At 42.2% G+C, this 20297-nt stretch overlaps 3 protein-coding genes across 4 annotated transcripts in view; all 3 read left to right on the forward strand.

Moving 5' to 3' along the window:
• rnf122 (ring finger protein 122) overlaps positions 1 to 3689 on the forward strand; it is a 15197-nt gene extending 11508 nt beyond the window's left edge. The window contains exons 3-6 of one of the 2 annotated variants that reach the window (XM_068703768.1): positions 509 to 554; positions 646 to 687; positions 798 to 880; positions 2042 to 3689. In XM_068703768.1, the coding sequence (XP_068559869.1) occupies positions 509 to 554; positions 646 to 687; positions 798 to 880; positions 2042 to 2156 (286 nt within the window). In that variant the 3' untranslated portion in view covers positions 2157 to 3689. The remainder of the gene's footprint in view (positions 1 to 508; positions 555 to 645; positions 688 to 797; positions 881 to 2041) is intronic. The other variant, XM_068703769.1, reaches the window with a different exon arrangement.
• A 3364-nt stretch (positions 3690 to 7053) lies between these two features.
• LOC137867566 (chondroitin sulfate N-acetylgalactosaminyltransferase 1-like) lies at positions 7054 to 12153 on the forward strand. Its single transcript, XM_068704222.1, has 9 exons — positions 7054 to 7473; positions 7591 to 7691; positions 7825 to 8003; positions 8737 to 8953; positions 9139 to 9240; positions 10122 to 10303; positions 10628 to 10722; positions 10835 to 10916; positions 11498 to 12153. Exons 1-9 carry the CDS (start codon positions 7066 to 7068, stop codon positions 11779 to 11781), a joined length of 1650 nt encoding a protein of 549 aa, XP_068560323.1. The 5' UTR covers positions 7054 to 7065; the 3' UTR covers positions 11782 to 12153.
• Positions 12154 to 14441: 2288 nt separating this feature from the next.
• LOC137867567 (phospholipid phosphatase 1-like) lies at positions 14442 to 19448 on the forward strand. Its single transcript, XM_068704223.1, has 6 exons — positions 14442 to 14869; positions 16837 to 16988; positions 17073 to 17353; positions 17857 to 17914; positions 18246 to 18422; positions 18586 to 19448. The coding sequence occupies exons 1-6, from the start codon at positions 14812 to 14814 to the stop codon at positions 18709 to 18711; spliced, it is 852 nt and encodes a 283-aa protein (XP_068560324.1). The 5' UTR covers positions 14442 to 14811; the 3' UTR covers positions 18712 to 19448.
• Positions 19449 to 20297: the final 849 nt, after the last annotated feature.

A 20297-nucleotide genomic window follows, 5' to 3' on the forward strand; every position in this document is an offset into this window, starting at 1 on the left:
TGGGGTAAGAAGTATTTAAGTATTTAGATCCTTTACTTAAGCATGTAAGCAATGAAGAAATACACCGTTACAAGCAGTGCTGTATTTATAGTATACGTCCAGAAGTATGAGTAGAAGAATTGAAATATAATATCAAAAGTACAGGGACCCATGAGCAACGCTGGGGGAAAATGGACGTCATACAAGAAAAAAGATGAATCTGAAAAGTAAGGATCAAAGACTGTACAGAGTGCCCTCCACTTTTCTATTTCTAGTTTCTTATTTTTAGAATTATTTCTATTTCTGTCATCCATGTTGTTTTGCTGTGGATTTTGTTCAGTGTAATAGAAACTGAAAAATAAATAAAAAAAATATCAAAAGGGGACTTTTTCTGAGTAAAGCTTTGAATGCAGGACTTTCTACTTTTACCACCTCTACTTTAATTTAAGCAAGACGTGCATGCAAAGTATGGTCGAAAACAAGATGTAAACAAAGTTATTTATTAATGCGTTTCTCTATTCATCCACAGCAAACTACGACACCAAGCCCAGAGTGAGCGGTTCGGATACAGAGAAGTACATCCTGACGTTAATATTTAAGCACCCTTTAGGTCTGAATAGTAATAAATAAATCTCTCTAAAACACATTGTGTTTATGTTCCTCCAGGTGGTTTTAAAAGGGGATCCAAAAAAGTTGAATCTTCATGGGGTAAGGATGCGGTGGTTTTTCATGTACAGCTGCACTGATTCCTGCAAAAAAGAATGACCACGCATGACAGTTCCATGAAATAACTGTGCTCCTGTCTGTCGCTCACGCAGCAGACGTGCGCCGTGTGTCTGGAGGACTTCAAAGTGAAAGACGAGCTGGGAGTGTTGCCATGCCAACATGCTTTCCACAGGAAGTGAGTACAGGAGAGCGCGGCGGAGAGAGTCTCTGTTTTCTCTCTTCGTACCTGCTTTTTGTGCGCCCGCATGGGCTCGTTAAAATGAAGATGACCTGATAGTTTGATCTGATACGCGGACAGTTTTTTGGTTGATACATTCATGGCTAAATTGCAGCGTTTACAGGTGAGGAGTTGTCGGGGCAACAGCGTATCCCAGCATGCACCGGGGCAGACGGCACGTATAGAATCAGTGCTTCAATCTGGCAGCGGAAGCATTCCTGATGTTTATTAGGTGTCTAAAATTGGGATTTTGTCATCTTGAACATGAGCATTTTTTTACACATCAATATCAATCAGAAGGGGCTAAATAAAAGATATCAAAATAATGAAATGATTATATTTGACTACACAACTGGAAACCTTGAAATGATATGTGGATCACAGAGATCGTGGCAAGTTTAGACCGCCGCCCTCAAACTGCTCTTTCATAAGTTAAGATCAATTCAAAGGGTTATAAAAACGATAAAGAAAGACTTTAGTGATTGGACTTCAGCGCTGCGAAGCATCCTCTCTAAGTGTCGGCCCATATAAAGATGCGGTAGGACAGGATCCCCCTGGAGTCTAGACACTGGTGGTGCTGGTGGTGGTGGTGGAGTAGAGCAGGCGGGTGGTTGATTGAAGCTCTCAGTTGAACCGCCCTGAACATCCTGGAGGTGGTACGTTGAGTGCCGTGGCAGAAATACAAATTGGCTGGAGGAATGTGGGCAGAAAAAAAAAAAAATCAGATTTGTGAATGGAGGTACTTGTAAGGCTGAAAGTACTGGAGAAAATTAGAGCAGGAAGAAAGAAGAAAGTCATTTGAGACGAGACCATCCTAAATTAATTTTCACCAAATCTTCATAATAATACAGGGCTCTCACATGCAAGGACAGCGGTGAAATGTAAGCCACGTACATTTACCCACGTCTGGTTTTGAGGCTTTTGTACTTTACTTGAGAATATTATACAGTATATTGTAAATTAGCTACAAGCCAAGCAGCTAAAACATCAAAACGCTGCTGACACATTAAACGCTACTTACTACTTTTACAGGTAAATTGTGTAAAGTATGTTCTAGTGTTATATTGTTCCTCTCTCTCTGGTTAAAGATCCCCTCCTGTCTGTTGATCTTTTGCTCAGGTGTCTGGTAAAGTGGCTGGAGGTGCGCTGCGTCTGCCCCATGTGCAACAAACCCATAGCTGGCCCCCCCGAGCAGCACCACAGCATAGGGACTCTTCTGGATGAACTGGTGTAAACTTCTCAACCACTGCCAGCCCGGGTGGGCCCGCCGCTGCCCGGGCACAAACCAGCTGATATAAGGTAGCGACCAACAGGAAGAGAGAGACACACTGCTTTTTTTGCTGCGAAAAAAACAAAAAAAACACACACGGCAAAAGCACCAACATGATGATAGTAAGTTGGGGTAACCTAGTTACTACCCGGAGAAAAGACTCTGAAGGATGCTGTTGCCTGGCAACCACCTCCGAGACGGCAACACGAACACCTTGTGGTGTCTGAGAGATTATCTCCAGCCGCCCACACATCACTCCGCCACTCTTCAACATCCCCCGCTCTGTCACATCTGTCCCTTGTTGCCTCGAGTCAGGTTGATCAGGCGCCGCCACCGAAGAAGAAGGGTTTTCATTTTTTTTTCACAGCGATGTGGACGAGCGAGCGTTGAAGGATGACAGCGCTGGGTAAGAGGCACCGATCCCCTCCAAGCATGCACCAGTGTTATTTTCACTAACATGAAATAATGTGATGTCGGCCGATATCATTAAAACTTTGAGCCAAATTACTGCTAATTAAAGAAGTTTTGAGACAAAGCCACAGACAAAAAAAAAAATGTATTTCAACATCCCCGAACCGAGCACGAGAACACATCGACAGTTGAAGGTTTGTAAACTGAGATTTAAGCTCAAGAGCATAAATTGAAGTCACACTGGGTAAAAAAAAATGATGGGAAAACATGGATTCAGGCATCATCAGTGGGACTTAAATGAATCATATTACAGCTCAAGCTGTTGTCCACGTGTAGCAAGTGAATCAGTATTCCTATCAAGTCAAACCAATTGATCTTTTGCTTATATGTGCTGATACTGACACGTCCTGCCTTTCACTGTAACAGTTTGGTTCTTTGTTAAAATATGTTTTGTTTTTTTTAAGAAATTGCACTTTAAATTCACACAAAGAAAAAAAAACAGCCATTGTAAAATATTAAGAGTAAGGTTTGGATGCAACACAGCGGGTTTGGTGTTTCCAGGTGTGGTGAAATCTTTTACAAAAGTCTGTGAAGTATCCGAGATGCTGCTGCTCCGTCTGAAGAGAAGGGAGGCAGCGGAACAGTCCCTCGGTGTTGTGAATTCATCTGGGAAGCAACTAAATCTCACGTTTCATACATTTCTGTGGCATTATTGCTGAGATTCAGTTCCTTACATTCCTCGGTTGTAGTTCCTTTTTTGTTGTTGTTGTTGTTGTTGTGATTTACAGCTCTTCAGAAAGCGAAACACTGCCTAAAATTGAGCACAAAACTCACAAAGCACATTGTCCAGACACTGACGACACCTGCACTGTAATTAAAAGCCAAACACACACACACACACACACACACACACACACACACACACACACACACACACACACGTGAGTGCTGTTGAATTCACATGCCAAGAAAAGAAAATGTCAAAGAGATTTGTTCACTCTGATTCTGGCCACATTCCACATTTTGTAATCGAAACAGATGTAAATAACTCGAAACAATAATAAATACAGTTGTCTGTTTTGTTCAGCTTCTCTCGTTTGTCTCTTTGTACTCATGTATCTGGCGCCATCATCAGGTGAAATACTGCATGAAAATGTATTCAATTATTCTACCTAGTTCAACCGCCTCTCGACCTTTTTGGCTTTTTGACTCTAAAGCCGAACAACGCTTTATGTATTTTAACCGGAGACGAATGTTTCCTCCTCAAACGGTTTAGTGTGAGTAGGCTTCAGAAAGGAATACTCTTTTAATAGAAGTAAAGTTCTGTCTTCTTTTTTTTTTTTTTTACCTTGATAGGAGGGCTGTAATTAAACATTATTGGTGGTTAATCAAATATATGGTTATTATTGTTATTACTATTATTATTATTCAAAATGTCAGAAAATAGTGACAAAAGCCAAAACAGTTACTTCTTCGAATTTCTGTCAGACCAACAGTCTACGTCAAAAGTGTTGGTTAACCAGTGAGTGTGAAGTGTCAATTTGAACTGGGTGGGTGACTGTGGATAAGTGGAGAGCAGGGCCAATCAGAGGGTCAGAGGTTCGATCCCCGGCTCCACTAGTTATGTCAATGTGTCCTTGAGCAAGACACTTAACCCCAAAATTGTCTCCCGTAGCTGCGTCTACGGTGTGTAGACAGATACTGAATTGTAAGTCGCTTTGGATAAAAGCGTCTGCTAAATGACCGTAATGTAATGTAAACTAACTGCGAGGCCAGACACCATGAAGAAAATGAGGACTTTAAAGTTTAAGAGCTAAAAACTTGTGAAAGTACAAACACAATTTCAAATTAAACCGAAGGAGTACGTTATGTTATTCTGGCAGTGTATGTGTTTAATGTGTCAAGTATTTGTTTGATACTGGCCGAATACACACCGGTGAGACTGCTACATAATAAAAGACAAAAGCAAGACATAAATAAATAAGAGTAGTAAATATTATAGAGAGAAATAGTAACACATGAATATAATAATAAGTTCCACTCTCTCCCTGTAGTCTTTGCCCTATTCCTCTACAACATATTCCACATGAATTTCAAGCCACTGCATAATAACACTCACATTTTCACTAAATATGAATAATAACAACGAGTTATGAAGGAGCTTATTACAGTAAATGCATTCAAATTTGACACAAAAAATCTGTGGGAAAGTGAATAACGGGGTTAAACAAAGCAGCAAACTAAAAGATTTAGAGGAGTTGGAGCTCAGGAGTCAACATTGGAATGAAAACAAGGACCATCTGTACGCCGCCTCATTAAATGTGCAAGACCCCGTCCTATTGGCGGGTCCAACCGGTACCTAGCTATTTCCCCACAGCAGATTGCAGGTGGCCGAGCACCGAAAGTCTGAAGGGCATTCCTTACCCCGGTTGCCTTCTAATTAGACTTAAGGGCAAGGAGGAGCCTCGGGGGTGGGGTGGGGGGGGACCTGAAAGGGGATTCAGGATGGAGACAGATGGTGTGAGATCTCACATGGATGGAAGTGAACACTGGCTCTGATAGAAAGTGAGAGATGGAAAAAGAGAGAGGCGAAGGGAAGTGCTGGGAAAAGGTGGAGACTGAGAGGAGGAGAGGATGGGAGAGAGGAGGTGCTCGGTTCGGCCTCTTTACCTCTCAAATCTGACGAGGTAGAGCGCTGTTCCATCATTGTACGGATGAGTAAACTTGTCAGCGCTGGCGAGCGCACACCGATTTCCTTTCAAGACTGCAAAACAAAGGCCTGCAAGAGAAGAAAAAGACTAAGAGGAGATGAGCAGCTCGGGATGATGGAAATCTGGCCGCAACTTCTCTTTGAGACCCAGCAGCAGTTGGTGAATATGTTAAAATCGTTCTTCCGTAGAGCGTTGAGTGCGTGTCGGTGGAGGATGATGATCGCATGTTTCCGTCTGTGATCTGTTTCATTATTAATCTGATGACCCACATGTGATTTTACTGCCTATATATATGGTGTCCCACCGCGATTGAAGGCACCATGAAAAGCTTTGCAGTCATTTTAAATAGTAATATTTTAAATAACCAACAAGATGCGGAAGATTACGACCATCATATCTAAACCGAAAAAACTGTTGATGCTCTCGAAGGATTTCATTATAGGGTTCAGGGTCCAAATTAGGAGGAGCTTTTTTTTTATTACAAATGACCTGACTTAATGGTAGAATGCTTTAAAGGGGTCTGCATGGTATGAGCACATGCACACATGCATCAACACACACTCTCTCTTTCTCATAAACACACACACACACACACACACACACACACACACACACACACACACACACACACACACACACACACACACACACACGGCTTGGGTGGACCTAGAAACATAAGCAAGTCTTTCATGAGATCAGCCTCTACCTGAGCAATAAAGAGCCATCTGTGCTTTGAATAAACTGATGATGGCAACACACGCACACACACACACACACACACACACACACACACACACACACACACACACACACACACACACACGTAGGGTGGAAAGACACACAGAGAAATGCTTGTTTCTGTCGCTTCCCACCTTCAGCGTCGTGGCACTGCAGAGTGAATGTAAGGTCAGGTTATTTCTCTCTCTCTGTGCATTTCATAGTAGTCAACCTAAACCTGACCAGCAGCCCGACAGCAGCAAGAACGAGGGCGAAAGGGACGGTTCAAAAGAAATAAGCTGCTCACACACCATCGAGACGCATCAGGACGAGACCGACCAGGTTGGTTGGTTTACTTTCTCCGGCTGTCATTTGATTAGTTTGATGCAGTAAGACTTTCTTTATGTCAAAGCCTCTCCTTCATCTGTTTCTTAACAGTTGGATGGACTGCCATGAAATGATGTATAGCCTACAAAACATTCATGCTCCCCACAGGATGAACCGTAACAACTTTGGTGATCCTCTGGCTTTTTCTTCTAGAGCACTTTGTGTTTCGTGCCAATTAGCAAATGTTAGCATGCTAACAGACTAAACTATGATGGTGAACATGGTAAACACATTACACCAACATGCTGATGTTAGCATTTAGCACAAAGCCCGCTCACAGGGCTGCTAGCATGTCTGTAGATTCTTAAGTCTTCTTTCCTTGTGAGACACTCTGAACTGTCAAACTACTAAAAACTAGACTTTTAAAATTAATTTTAAGGGCCAGAAGCCTAAAAGTTTGGGAACCACTGCTAATAAAATGTGCATTGTTGTAACAGGGAGTTTCCGCGCTCTGGTGATGATCTGTACATGCGACACAACACCTGTGAAGATGCTGCCTGAGGATGTGACAGATGTGGACAACATGAGGAAAACAGGAGGATGTCTTCTTTAAAAGCCATATTTATCAATCTATGGTTTAGGAATTATGGGTTGCTCATCTTTTTGTGGGCGCATCTCCACGTCACCAGAGGAGCAGTCATGATTCTATGAACCTCAAGAGTTTAATTTTCTTTTTAAAAAGACAATCCACCATGTTTAAACGGTGGCTTTTGGCCCTGTTGGCCCGGGTCGGACTCATTGTGCTGGGCCTCTGCTGCTGTCTGTCCCTGTTCTACCTCCTCGCCTGTAAGCCGACGTCACGCGGCAGCCAGCAGTCTCTGCTGTGGTCTGGAGGGGCCACCAGCAAGGAGGGATACATGGCCCTGTTGCAGGAGAGGGAGGACTCTCACAGACATTACATCAACAGCCTGACGAAGCAGATAGCCCAGCTGAAGGAGGCTCTCCAGGAGAGGACGCAGCAGCTCCAAGAGTCCCTGGAAAAAGCTCAAACGAGAGGGGTTCTGCCTCAGGGTCTGGAGAGTCTGCACAAAACCCCGACGCAGACTGACCTGAAGGTAGGAAAACACAGGATGGTGGCGATGCGAAATAGATGGAGGAGTACCGTGTGCTGATGAGATAAATGATGTGTGACGTTACAGATGTAGTAGTAAATGTTACGCAATTCCCTCCAGGATTTCTTGCGCTCCCAGCTGAACCAGGCGGAGGTGATCTCAGGCGTACAGCTGCCCAGCGAATACGCAGTGATCCCTTTTGACACTTTCACCCTGCGGAGGTGAGTGGGACCGTCGTCCATTGGTAAGGACAACAGCAGAGCGATCAAAGCCTCCAAGAGTACTTCTGACGCCCAGGTCCTATACCTCCATGCCTCTTCATGAAGTGTGTTGATTTGTTGTCCCGTCACTCAGAGTGTACCAGCTGGAGACGGGGCTGACGAGGCACCCGGAGGAGAGGCCCGTGAGGAGAGACCGCAGAGACGAGCTGATAAGCACGGTGGAAACAGCTCTGCACGTCCTGAACGGACCTCAGCAACACACAGACAGCACCAGAAGGAAGCGGGCTTACTCCCCGTCCGACTTCATAGAGGGTGAGCGAGATCTCCGTCAAAGTTTCTCATGTTGATTGATGAGATTTAAGATTCAAGAGTTTCCGTTTCTATAGATCGACTTACAAAAAAATACACAATTACAGCTTCGTCGATCTCATCAACGCACGCGTCTCGTGATGTTTTTCTGCCTCTGGTTGGTTGGTTGTTTTTACAACCAGGGAATCAATGAGCACAACGCCGACACCTATTTGAATCAGTCAGTGAGCGATTCAGAGGCCTAGAAGCAGGATAGGAAACAAGAGCGTCCAGAGGAAACCACAATGGGTAAAAAAAAAAAAGAGTAAAACATGCAAAGGTCAAGGTTCAAATCCAGGACATTCCTTCCTTTTCAAGGATACATGGTGCAGGGTTGCACAACGAGATGTTTTGCATATGGAGGGGGGGAATTATTAAATGAATATCCTCTTAGTTATAGGGAAAGTAGGTTTAGTAAGTTTGTTGTGTTGAGTTAATAAGCAGGAAACCATTAATGACTACTTAGTACTAAAAAATAAGGAAATTGTTGAATTATTGACAAAATGAAAAATTTTGCATTTTCAACTAACCTGCTGCTTACTGACTAAAAGACTCAACGTTAATAATTGGTATTAAATAATTGGAAACTCACCCATTAAAAACTGTGTCATTGCTGTCATATATCAGTTATTTTTGACACAATCGTAGAAATAAATACGAGGCCGATGACATGAAGCGCAGTCCGTCTCTGTCACAGGGATGACCCGTACAGAGCGGGACAGAGGGACCGTCTACCAGCTGACGTTTAAAGGCGACGGCCCGCGGGCCTTCACACAGCTGGTGCTCTTCAGGCCGTTTGGTCCCGTGATGAAGGTGAAGAGCGAGAGCGTGGACACCCGCAGCATGCTCATCAACATCATCGTACCGCTCTCCAAGAGGCCGGACACGTTCAGGCAGTTCATCAACAACTTCAGGTATCATTTAAAAAGTGAAAAGATCAACAAGCTGGCAGCCACTCGCACACACTGAGATTGTATCAGGGCCTTATTGATCTAATTGAGTCTAATTGTTGTCCTTATCTAATAAAAAGAGTTCTGTCTCTAGATGAAGGAGTGTAGAAGTGGGCCTAACACATGTATATTTGTGTTTCTTGGATCAGAGAAGTGTGCATCCAGCAGGACGGCAGGGTCCACCTGACTGTTGTCTACTTTGGTCGAGATCAGATAGATCAGGTGAAAGCCATGCTGGACCAGACCACCAGGTAATGCAATGATTTTACTGTTTAATCATCCACTAATGTGACATCGGTCATGTTTCTATTTGCATATTTCTATGCGCATTTTGATGTATCACATTAGAAAAGTTGAATGGAAATGGCAAGATTTGATAAAACTTCCTCAATTGCAAAAAGTCTGAAAAATAAATATAGCGCCATCCTCTGATCAAACTAGCAGTAGCCGAGTTTATTCACTACAAACCAGTTGATCCTAGAAACATTTACTCTGCAAATATATTCTGTGCATCTCTTTTTTTTCATGTAATTTAAGAAAAGGCGACCCAGGTTTTGCGTCTCGATGACACAATGGATTAGATGCTTTCATTTCCAGTTTCTACCTTTTGGTAAAGATGTTGTGGTTCCCTTTCTTCTTATGTCTCTCTGTTGGTATTCATTTTAGGCTCACATTTATCTGAATCTTTTTAAATAAAATATTTGTTTCCGACGCTGTGCATTATGATACTGACCTCTTGAATAGAGCCTATCAGGGGGTGTTACACGTAGTGTGCAGGATCCAGAGATGGGACAATTCTTTAACTTTGAGTCACCATGTGCCCTTCACCAAACTATACACCATTTCAGTTTAGCAACAGTACAGAAGTACAGAAAATAATGAAGGCTTTTTCAATTACTTTCAAAGCAAAATGATCAGGTTTGACCAGAGCGAGTCAGTCTGAAGGATCATTTGTTGTCCGTCTGCTAGTCTTAACCAACATATATAATGCTGCAACAGTGTGATGAGACTTTATGTCCGGAGGTTGGTTGTTTTTGAAAGTTTATTCACTTAACGTTTCAATTAAAAACCCTCAGATGCATCAGATCTATGATGATTCTCCCATGACTTCTGTTTTCCTCTTCTCCGTCAGAGAGACTCGGTTCAGGAGCTTCACTTTGATCCAGCTGAATGAGGAGTTTTCTCGTGGGCGCGGTTTAGACGTGGGCGCCAGGGCGTGGCGGCGCAGCCAGAATGTCCTGCTCTTCTTCTGCGACGTCGACATCCACTTCACCGCCGACTTCTTAACTTCCTGTCGTCTCAACGCAGAGCCCGGTGAGAGAGGACCGCTTCCCTTCAAGCGTGCATGATTCCCACTACAATCTAAATTATCAGCTTGTAGAAATTCAATGTCACACCAGGTGCCTCATATGCTGCCTGCACTCTGTTTCTGACGTCTTTTTGTTGCACTATCCTCATAATCAAAATGATAAACCAGAGGATTCATTCTGTCCCTATCTGTATCTGCATTTATCAGAGATCAGGTAGCAGTCAGTCATTGTTTCTTTGTTCAGGCCTGGAAGGTTTTTGCTGCTCATACTAATTCTTACACTGTCAAATGTATGTGACTGGATATTTGTCTGTTTTAAATGTCTCTAGGTAAGAAAGTGTACTACCCAGTGCTCTTCAGCCAGTACAACCCCTCCATCATCTACAGCAATCAGACACTTCTACCCTCTGTTCAACAACAACTGGTGAGTAGAAGAAAAAAAAATACAGAGAAATAGCTTGATTAACTCAAATTTATTAGAATGAATTGTCAGGATGTGGTCGAGAAGTGACGGACCGATTTGTTTCCTGTCTCAGGTGATGAGGAAGGAAACTGGATTCTGGAGAGACTTTGGGTTTGGCATGACATGCCAGTACAGGTCTGACTTCCTCAACATCGGTAATGGAAAAGCTTGTGTCATCTCCTATTTCACTAATTTCACATTTTGTAAGACATAACGCAATTAAAGATTACAAGACACACACCGTGTAACAATAGAAGTGAAGGACTCAGTGCATTTTTATATTGAATGCTACTATTGACATTGTAAATATGTCAAATTAGGGAAAAATATCTTCCTAAAAGGTCATTTTTTACTATGATTTTAACTAAGACATTGAACAAGAATACCTAAAGTACACACAACTCTCTCTCTCTCTCTCTCTCTCGCTCTCTCTCTCTCTCTCTCTGGGTTGTTGTCGGCAACAGCATCCACACAAAAACTGCAGAATGATTTTGTTTCTGTTGGCATCAGAGGGCAATTTAACCAAAAACGCACCACCAGTCGGCGTTTGCAGCAGCAGCCTTGAGAGGCCTCTCTCTGGCAGAAACTGTAAAATGTACACCGTGCAAAATCCTCGTCCATAACATCCTCTTCACCCGTATTTTGGGAAGCCATTTTTCGCAGTTCGAAAAGTTATAGTTACATGCATCTCTTGACTCTCAGTGCACACGTCTGACCCGCTCTACTTCCTGTGCAGGTGGTTTTGACCGTAACATCAAAGGTTGGGGGTTGGAGGACGTGCACCTGTACAGGAAGTACCTTCACAGCAAGCTGATGGTGATTCGCTGTCCGTCTCGCGGCCTTTTCCACTTGTGGCACGAGAAGAACTGCGCAGACGAGCTCCCTCCGGACAAATACAAGATGTGCATGCAGACCAAGGCCATGAGCGAGGCCTCGCACGGCCAGCTGGGAGAGCTGCTGTTCAAACGAGAAATCGAGGTTCACTCGAGCTCCCAGAAGCAGAGGAGCAGAGGAACATGATGAGGACAATAAAACAGGGCTTTGGTGACGTTATTAGTCACTGCTCTGTAAGTTTACTTACATTAACTGTTCAGCTGCAAACAACAGGTGATTTACTGGGATTATTGTTCTCCATATGGACACATAAACTTTTGAAAATATATTTTGTGTGAATAAAACAATGAACTGTATGATCTATTGTACTGTATGTTTTCTTTCCATAGAAAAGTCGCAGTGGGAATGTGGCAAAAAACATTCTCTAAAGAGTTTGTGTGGTTTAATGTGGTTCCCTTAAGGGAGGTGTTCCCAAACTTTTGCTGTAATAAAGAAATAATTATAATAAGGGTGCAAATGAAATAATTAAGTAAAGCTCAACCGATGCATGACTCATGATTAAATTAATGAATTATAGCAGAATGTATCATGAATTTTTGTTTCTCACCATCAACAAACGATCAAGTAACTTTAACTGTATGTGATTAGTTCACACTTAATAGATCATTGATTAAAGAATGTTTATTCATAGTTACTTCATGCATTCATTGTAATGTAATAACATTAAAAGTAGACTATATTTCGGAACCATGCATTTACTTTGAAAAGCAGCATAGTATGAGTCCTCATAGAAATATGAAGCTATTTTTTTTTTACCGGTAGATACAAACATTTTTATACATGAGAAATGTGATGCATCAACTTTATTATATTTTTAATAAGAATGACATTAGCTTGTTGACCATCACCAGTTGTTTTTTCTGCCCTGTCACCAGTCTGAAGGCATCAGATCTCTCTTGTGTCTTTATTGTTCAGAAGTAAATCTGATTCAGACTTTTATCACAACAGACATGTTGTCTCGCTATAGCAGACAAAATGTGTTACACTGATAATATTACACAGATTTTAAACATATTGCTCATAGACCTATCATGTGTGTGTTCAGGCCTATAGCCTGACGAAGATGCCACCTAAACACCATAAAAGAAACACTGAGGGATTTCCCACACGGTTATCAATGTGGTGCATTGATGATGATAGAGCAAACTCTTTTCTATTAATAGCACTGATGTCAGTTTATTACCTCTGCAGACACGGAGGGAGGGGCAACTCTGCATCAGCCGAGCGTCAACACGGGCACGCGATAGGCCCAATACTCCTCTACCACTTCCCTGTCCCATGCTGCATTCAAGTACACCTCGGAAATTCCACACAGTGTCTGTCCAACGATAGAAAAGACTTCCCAGGCACTCATCGGTCTGTTAACTTGACATAAAAGGAACAACTCAAGTAAATTGCAACTACAGTTTGTCTTTGAATAGAACAACAAATGCAACATTTACACATAAAAACTGTCCTTTGTAGAAGCTTAGTTTGGTGATAACCTTAAGTCATTAAGTGTGTTTTCCCTATATGGGATTTCTGCAGTGTTTCAAGTAACAAATAAGGATAATTGTGGAAAGTAAGCTTTGAGTTCAGATCAGATGGCGGTCTGATCTGTCAGAGTCTGATCAGTGCACTGTCAGTAAATTGTATGTTTGAGGCGGTGACTGGCACCATCCTACCACAAAGCAGATCGTTCAATCCAGCTGTTTCAATGGCAGCATAGAGCCATGACATCGAGTTGGGAGGCTCTCCATCTGCTGGAGCGGTTGGATCTTCTTCACCGGATCTCCCCCTCAATCAAACACCTGACCTGCATTTAGACACAGGCTTATAGCCCCCGATCGGTCTCCTCCATATTTCATAAATGTTTCTCTGATGTTGTACAACATCATACTAGATCGTAACAGCATCAAAGTAAGCGCTGAATGAATGCAAATACTTATTAATAGATATTAATTCTCTAATTCCAAATTAGAATTTTTGGGTTCAAAATAAATACGCTTAGCATGACATGAAACATGAAAATGTAATTCAGCTTAGCCAATATTTGAGTAAGCAATAAAACATATCTGACACATTAAACCTGCCTTACTCTCTCAGTTAAGCAAAAAAGAAAAAACAATTATGTAGAAATAATACAGATTAAATAAAGATTTGACTAAATTAGAACAACTACCGTGTTTGATAACAGAAATAAAAGCATTGTGTTGAAACTTAGGTTGTGTTGAAATTGTTTACAAATGTATTAATTTCTATTTTAATCCATTTTGTTCAGTTGGGTCATAAGGGCTTTACTCAGGGTAACTTGGATCACAGAGGACCAGCCGGTGGACAATAATCAATGATAAGCTAACACCAGTGGTGGAAAGTAGCCTGCATAGATAAGCACATTTAATCACGTAGGTTATTGTAGCCACGCCCAGTTTTGAAGTACTTGTATTTCCATTTTTTTTCATTATCCACTACCTTAATTTGACAACTTGCGTTACCAGTTATTCTGCATATTCAGAATATATATATTCAAAAATATCATCAACAAATCAAATATGAAATACCTCCAGCAGCTGCAACATTAACATGCGTACAATAATCTCTCTGTGAGGCTAGTACAATATAATACATATAGGCTATGCTATTTTGAAATGTAGTTGAAACACTCATGATTAGTATATGATGATTAATCACCAAACCGACGTAACAACACACCAGCTCAGAGTTTCCACAAAAAAAAAGGTCTTCATTGTTCCCAGCGTCACGTGAAGGCAGCATTAACCCGGAGCGCTCGTCGCTCTCGTGCCTCATAAATGTGTCTCATCCGAGGACAGGACGCTGTTAAGAGCTGAAGGAATCCCGCAGTGTTATGATGCGTTGTGAGCGGCTGGGAGGGTGAGCGGATCTTCGCTGGTGTGGTGGTCTTAGATTAGATTATTTAGACTGTAGCTCAGTGATATTATATATTATTATAATAATCCCCGGTAGTTTTAGCTTCTCGCACAGTCTCCCGGAATTTGGTGGCAGCACAATGACACTGTCTTAATTTTGTGCTGGAGTAGCGAGACATGCGCGGCGGAAAGAGCGCTTCTCGCGTCGCCTAAAAGCAGCCGGGACAGCCGGGAGCGCGCCGCATTTTTGACGAAGACAGAGGCCAGAAGAAGAAGAAGGAGACGCGACATGTTTGAAGCTGCGGGGATCCCCCTCATCGTGCTGGACTTTATCTGTCTCATCCTCGGTATGTGAACAGGATCCGCCCCTGTCTGTTAAACCGACCCTTTAATCCGTTTGGTTTGATTATACAGAATTGCAGCTTGTTAAAGTGGACTTCCTTTGTTGCCAAAAACTCCTACAGCAACTCTTCTGCTGCAGAGACGTATTACATGAAGTTTCCTGCATGTTGAAACAAATCAATTGATTTGCATACACGTCACGCGCACACACTGGAGGCTTGAGGCTTGAACCAGGCAGGAAGATGGAAAAAAAAAAAAGGGCAACAAAGTCTGCGTGTGTGTGTTTTTCCCCCCCCTGAGCAACGCTGTATTTTTAGCTCAGTGTTTGTAGTGTAATCATTGCTCAGAGACCAGCTGCAGGGCTGCTACATGTAACTGTACCATACTGCAGTAAAAGTACATAAAAGAAAAACCTTTGTACTGCCACAGTTCAGTTTGATGGCTGCCATAAAGATAGAGAGAGAGAGGTTCAAACACGCAGACATCTCTCCCTGCCGTTCATCTTCCTGCTTAGTCAGAGTCCTGTGGTCGCCCGTGCTGCTGACTGGGCACCAATCCTCCCATGTTGCTGTTGTGCTGGCAGCAACAATCGGACTGGAACGTGCGCACTCCCATTTCCATTCGCAAGTAATCGGCCAAAGTCTAAATCGAAGTCTAGTTCCATGATAAGCCCCGTTTTTGTCTTTTGTAAATCCTGTGATCAAGTAAAAGTAAAAGTGGTATAATGAGAAGAAGAAGAAGTATTCAGATCCTCAAATTTAGTAAAAGTGGAAATACCACAATGTTAAAATGTGTTCAAAAGTATTTTCATATTAGTACGTATCATCTAAAAAGATTTTTCCATTATGCATTAATGTTATATTACTACATATTATTCTAGTGGATCATTATTACTGATCAATCTGTGTCACTGTTGTAGCTGGGTGAGGTGAAGCTGATTTGAACAAACTGTACAAAAGAACTGACATGCTCAACTCAAATACATAATACAAGATATGTCTTTGTACTGTATCCTTAACAGACCACGCCTGGTTTCATAAGCTAACGTCTTTTATTCTTACCATAACTGAGTGCAGGGCGTAGAATAATTGACTCGACTCTTTTGCAACAACTGCAACATAAAATCACTCCTCCAAAGAAAAGAACACGCACTCAATGATCCAACACCTACACAGAGACTAAACATGCACAGTTCTAGCTCTTTACAAGATCAACGCCCTCTATTACGGCACATTGAGCTGAAACACGTGACACGTGTAACATACATTTGATAAAAATGTAAAAAGTAAACAATGAAATAGTGGATATTATTCCTCTTTTTGGGATTGTAGGTGGAGGACGGACTCATCCTATTAAGATTAACTGCATGTTCAGATCAGCATAGCCTACGGATGTCATTTACAGACAGTTCTAGTTTATTCATTTCTGTGAAATGTGCCCTGCAGTATAAACGAGCCCAAACAAAGGTCTATGACTGTGTGATAGCTCATCATTGGGCGATGATCATGGGAATGCCTGGCGTTGCATTACTGACTTCAGGTTTGCCAAATGTCTTTATGTGTGAGAGGAATAACACAAATGTGACACCTTGGTGGTGACTCCTGGACAGATTAACGCAATAACAAACCTCCTCAGCTGATCTCACCTTCACGGTTCTAGTAACTCAAGTCCAACATGACTTTTGCAATATTCGTCATTGTGCAGCTAAATAAAACCCCCACAAGTCAACAGCTTCTATTACCCTAAGGTGGGAAAACGCCTATGTGATGCCAACGTTTCACATTGTTTCCTGTGACTAAAAAGTCAAATTATAGCGTTGTGTAATGGCAGCAGTGGCTCAGACCTCTGAGTCACTCGAGTGTTGTTTGCAGCTGCAGCTGCTTGTAAACGTTTGATGATATAAGACAGAAGACGAACCGACAAAGAGGTGGAATTTATACAAATGATCTGCCTCTTTTCTTTCTTTTAACAGTTGGACTTCCGTTTTTTATCCTCACCCCTCAACACAACCCTTTCAAGCGGGGTTTCTTCTGTGACGATGAGTCCATCAGATACCCCCTCAAAGAGGACACCATATCCTACCAGCTGCTGGGAGGAGTCATGATCCCCTTCACGCTGATCGTGGTAAGACAACCAGTCGTCTTCTCCCAGAAGTTCTCTGACCTTAAAATGTCAGTAGGCGAGGTCACTTATTGTTTTCCTCTTCAGATCGTCTGCGGCGAGTGCCTTTCTGTTTACATGTCCCGCATCAACAACCACTCTTTGGGGACCAAGTATGTTGCGTGCGTCTACAAAGCCGTGGGGAGCTACATGTTCGGAGCGGCTGCTAGCCAGTCTCTGACGGACGTAGCCAAGTACTCCATCGGTCGCCTGAGGCCAAACTTCCTGGCTGTGTGCAAACCGGTGTGGAGTAGCATCAACTGCAAAGCTGGCGGATACATAGAGAACTTCACCTGCACCGGAGAGAAGTTTCTGGTAGATGAGGCCAGGTAAAGGGTCCTGAGGAGGGGACATGCATGCATACAGTGCTCAGTTTCTTGTGACTAAATCGTAACATTATCAGCTTTGCGGAATAGTAGAGTCTCTCTGGGAGGAGCCTGATCATTCAAGAGTGCCCAGTCATTTGCATTACTTTGCATTAATACGTGCAACTTCTATGGCAATCTATACTCCGGCGACTTAAGCAATTTCATTAAGTTGCAGTGTTTTACAAGAGACGGATTAAAAGGAGAATCGTCAAGATGTACGCAGTTGACCGAGATATTTCCAGTCTCTTTAGTCCCCAAAACTCTAATCGCACACTTTCCACAGTGCAATACAGTAAATCGAGATTTAAACAAAAAAAAAATAAAATAGCTTAATTGAGCTTTTCTGACGAATTGAAATGTCAACGGAAGTAGACAGACCTTCGTTATGAATGAATTGTAAAGTGATTTGATTAAGCGCATGGTGCCTAATTTCATTCTGTTTCTCTTTTGTTTATTTTTTGTAGGCTGTCCTTCTACTCCGGTCATTCATCCTTCTCTATGTACTGCATGCTGTTCCTTGTAGTAAGTACATTTTTCTCCACCTCATGAACTGTATAGCCTAAATGTGGCTGACGTTTGAGTGCTAGAAATGCTAAAAACAATGATCATTCGGATCCATACCTCTGTATACTCTATATACCATTTATATTTACACTAGAAATGACTACATTTATTTATGCCACTGTCAAAAAAAGTGTACTTATTACAGCATAGGCTGCAAAATTCTCCTCAGTTAATGCCTAAGCTGCCAACACATATTGTCTCGGACAAAATAAACAGTTTGCCTTCTGTGGGTGTGACCGCACAGCTGTCATTGTTTCTAATATTGAATCGTTTCCTCTTCCTCCTGCAGCTGTACGCTCAAGCTAGACTGAGGTCAGAATGGTCGAGGCTCCTGCGTCCCACCATCCAGTTCTTCCTGACCGCCACCGCTGTGTATGTGGGTCTGTCCCGGGTGTCCGACTACAAACACCACTGGAGCGACGTGCTCACTGGCCTCCTGCAAGGAGGTTTAGTGGCCACTCTCACAGTAAGCTTCATCTAAAGACCTATTAGAATAACGGCAAAAGCGAGGCGTAATGCATTTATGTCAGTTTATTTAAAAAGTACATTTAGAAATAAGAATCCAAACAGGATGTAAAGGATAAACAAGGCATTTTTTTTTAATTGTGTTGCTCGTCTTTTTTCTGCAGGTGTTCTGTGTGGCCAATTTCTTTGAACAGCCAGCGGACCCCGTGGTGTCACAGGGGGAAGAGGCCTCACACACCAGTTTACAGGAGAATCCTCCCAATGGGAACCACTACGGCAGCACTGAATGAATCTGAGGCCTCAAAGACAATACTCTACGGGGCCCGTACACCTTAAAAATGGCCACCAAAAAACAATGAACTGCGAGTGTTAAATATGACCTGCTTGTTGTTGCTGTACGTTTTCTTCGACACAGTTTCATCGACGACGCTGCAGGCTTCAGCTGCTACCTTTGGTGTGATCGGTAAACTTTGATTAGAAGAAGAAACGTGAGCTACGGAAGACAGTTCTTGCACTTTACTGAGATATAAAGACGCAGAACCTTCTGCAGAGGTTTCGGGTAAATCAAAGTATGATATAGTTTATGGGATGCCAAAACAAAATACAGCAAATTACCTGAGAAAAAGTTGCTTTTTTTACAGTGTAAGCTTGTTGTAAACGGGGTTGCTAGTGTATATTGGTCTGATCTTGCCATCATGAATGAATGGAATTCCTTTCGCCCCCGAATATAATGAGCGTCTTGTGTGCGCACTGCAAGCAGGCTTGTAGAGGGCCTGGCACCTGTGAATAAGAAAACCCGGACTGTCCTTCAACCTCAAAAAGGAGACTGAACTCATATATATATATGAGCTACCTGCTAATATGTCCCTTCCTTAATTATTTCATGTATGAAAAAATACAATTTTGTTTTCACGGTTCATATGAAGCTCTATGTTTTTGTCAAATGCAGCCGCTTTAAACAGTGTTGTTTGGATAAAGACGTATGACAAATAAAGAGAGCTCTGTTTTGCTACTTTGCTACGAAGAAGGGAAATGATTCTTGTGTGTTTTGTCTTTATAAAAAAAGTATTTTTCTAATAATACTGCAGTGTGAGGTATAAGGCATCAAGGAAGAGAAACCAAGGAAAACCAAAAGAAAAAAGCACTGCTTCGGTCTGTGTTGAGTTAACACAGAAACCACAAGCATGCAAATGTACCCCTTGTGATGTCAACGGAAAAACGTGTTTTTTTTCTTTTTTTAAATAAACAGACCATCGCTGCATATTCTGGTTCTAACACAAACAGGTCGGCTTGTCTTCACCAAAGGAAACTGTCAGCAGACAGGCGCTGATCCTCGGCTGCTAATGAAGATCTGCTTTAGAGTTTAAATCCTATTACAGTGAACTAGGTTTAGTTTAACACACAGTGACAGCAATTAACCACACTCATCAACGTCAACTCAAGTCTACAAGGCTCCATTCAGACCCATTCAGATAATGGAAAGAGCTCTCTCCTGTGCCTGAAAACTAAAACAAACGCACCTCACATCCGCCAAAGACTGACATTCAAGGGAATTAAATTCACGTTTAATTGATATGATGGTATGTTGTCGATGCACTGTTTTTGGTTCCTAATACAACCAACACATATATACGTACATCCACTGGACGTTCCGACAGAAACACGACACTTTAACCAACCTACCATACGTACACAGAGCTTTGTTTCCCCCTGTTCTCTCATGTGAAACTTTCCAAGTTTCATTTCCCGTTAAATCTTCAGTTATAACTGCCAGTTAAAGCCATACATTGTCATATTTAGGAATATGTTAATAGGAAAGTCCCTCAGAGAAACTTGCCATTGTCTCTTGCTTGACTGAACTCTGCTGACCTTATTG

This window comes from Cebidichthys violaceus, unplaced genomic scaffold, assembly GCF_023349555.1.
Source record: "Cebidichthys violaceus isolate CVI_PGR_0920_01 unplaced genomic scaffold, fCebVio1.0.p SCAF_9, whole genome shotgun sequence".
In the NCBI taxonomy this organism is placed as follows: Eukaryota; Metazoa; Chordata; class Actinopteri; order Perciformes; family Stichaeidae; genus Cebidichthys; species Cebidichthys violaceus.

Bases quoted from the DNA above. Each gene is read 5' to 3' on its own strand.
- LOC137867567 (XM_068704223.1), top strand. From the start codon at position 14,812: ATGTTTGAAGCTGCGGGGATCCCCCTCATCGTGCTGGACTTTATCTGT. The intron at 16,989-17,072 runs GTAAGACAACCA...TTTCCTCTTCAG, and splicing joins TCCCCTTCACGCTGATCGTG to ATCGTCTGCGGCGAGTGCCT. The intron at 18,423-18,585 runs GTAAGCTTCATC...TTTTTTCTGCAG, and splicing joins GTTTAGTGGCCACTCTCACA to GTGTTCTGTGTGGCCAATTT.
- LOC137867566 (XM_068704222.1), top strand. From the start codon at position 7,066: ATGAACCTCAAGAGTTTAATTTTCTTTTTAAAAAGACAATCCACCATG. The intron at 8,004-8,736 runs GTGAGCGAGATC...TCTCTGTCACAG, and splicing joins CCCGTCCGACTTCATAGAGG to GGATGACCCGTACAGAGCGG. The intron at 8,954-9,138 runs GTATCATTTAAA...TTCTTGGATCAG, and splicing joins CAGTTCATCAACAACTTCAG to AGAAGTGTGCATCCAGCAGG.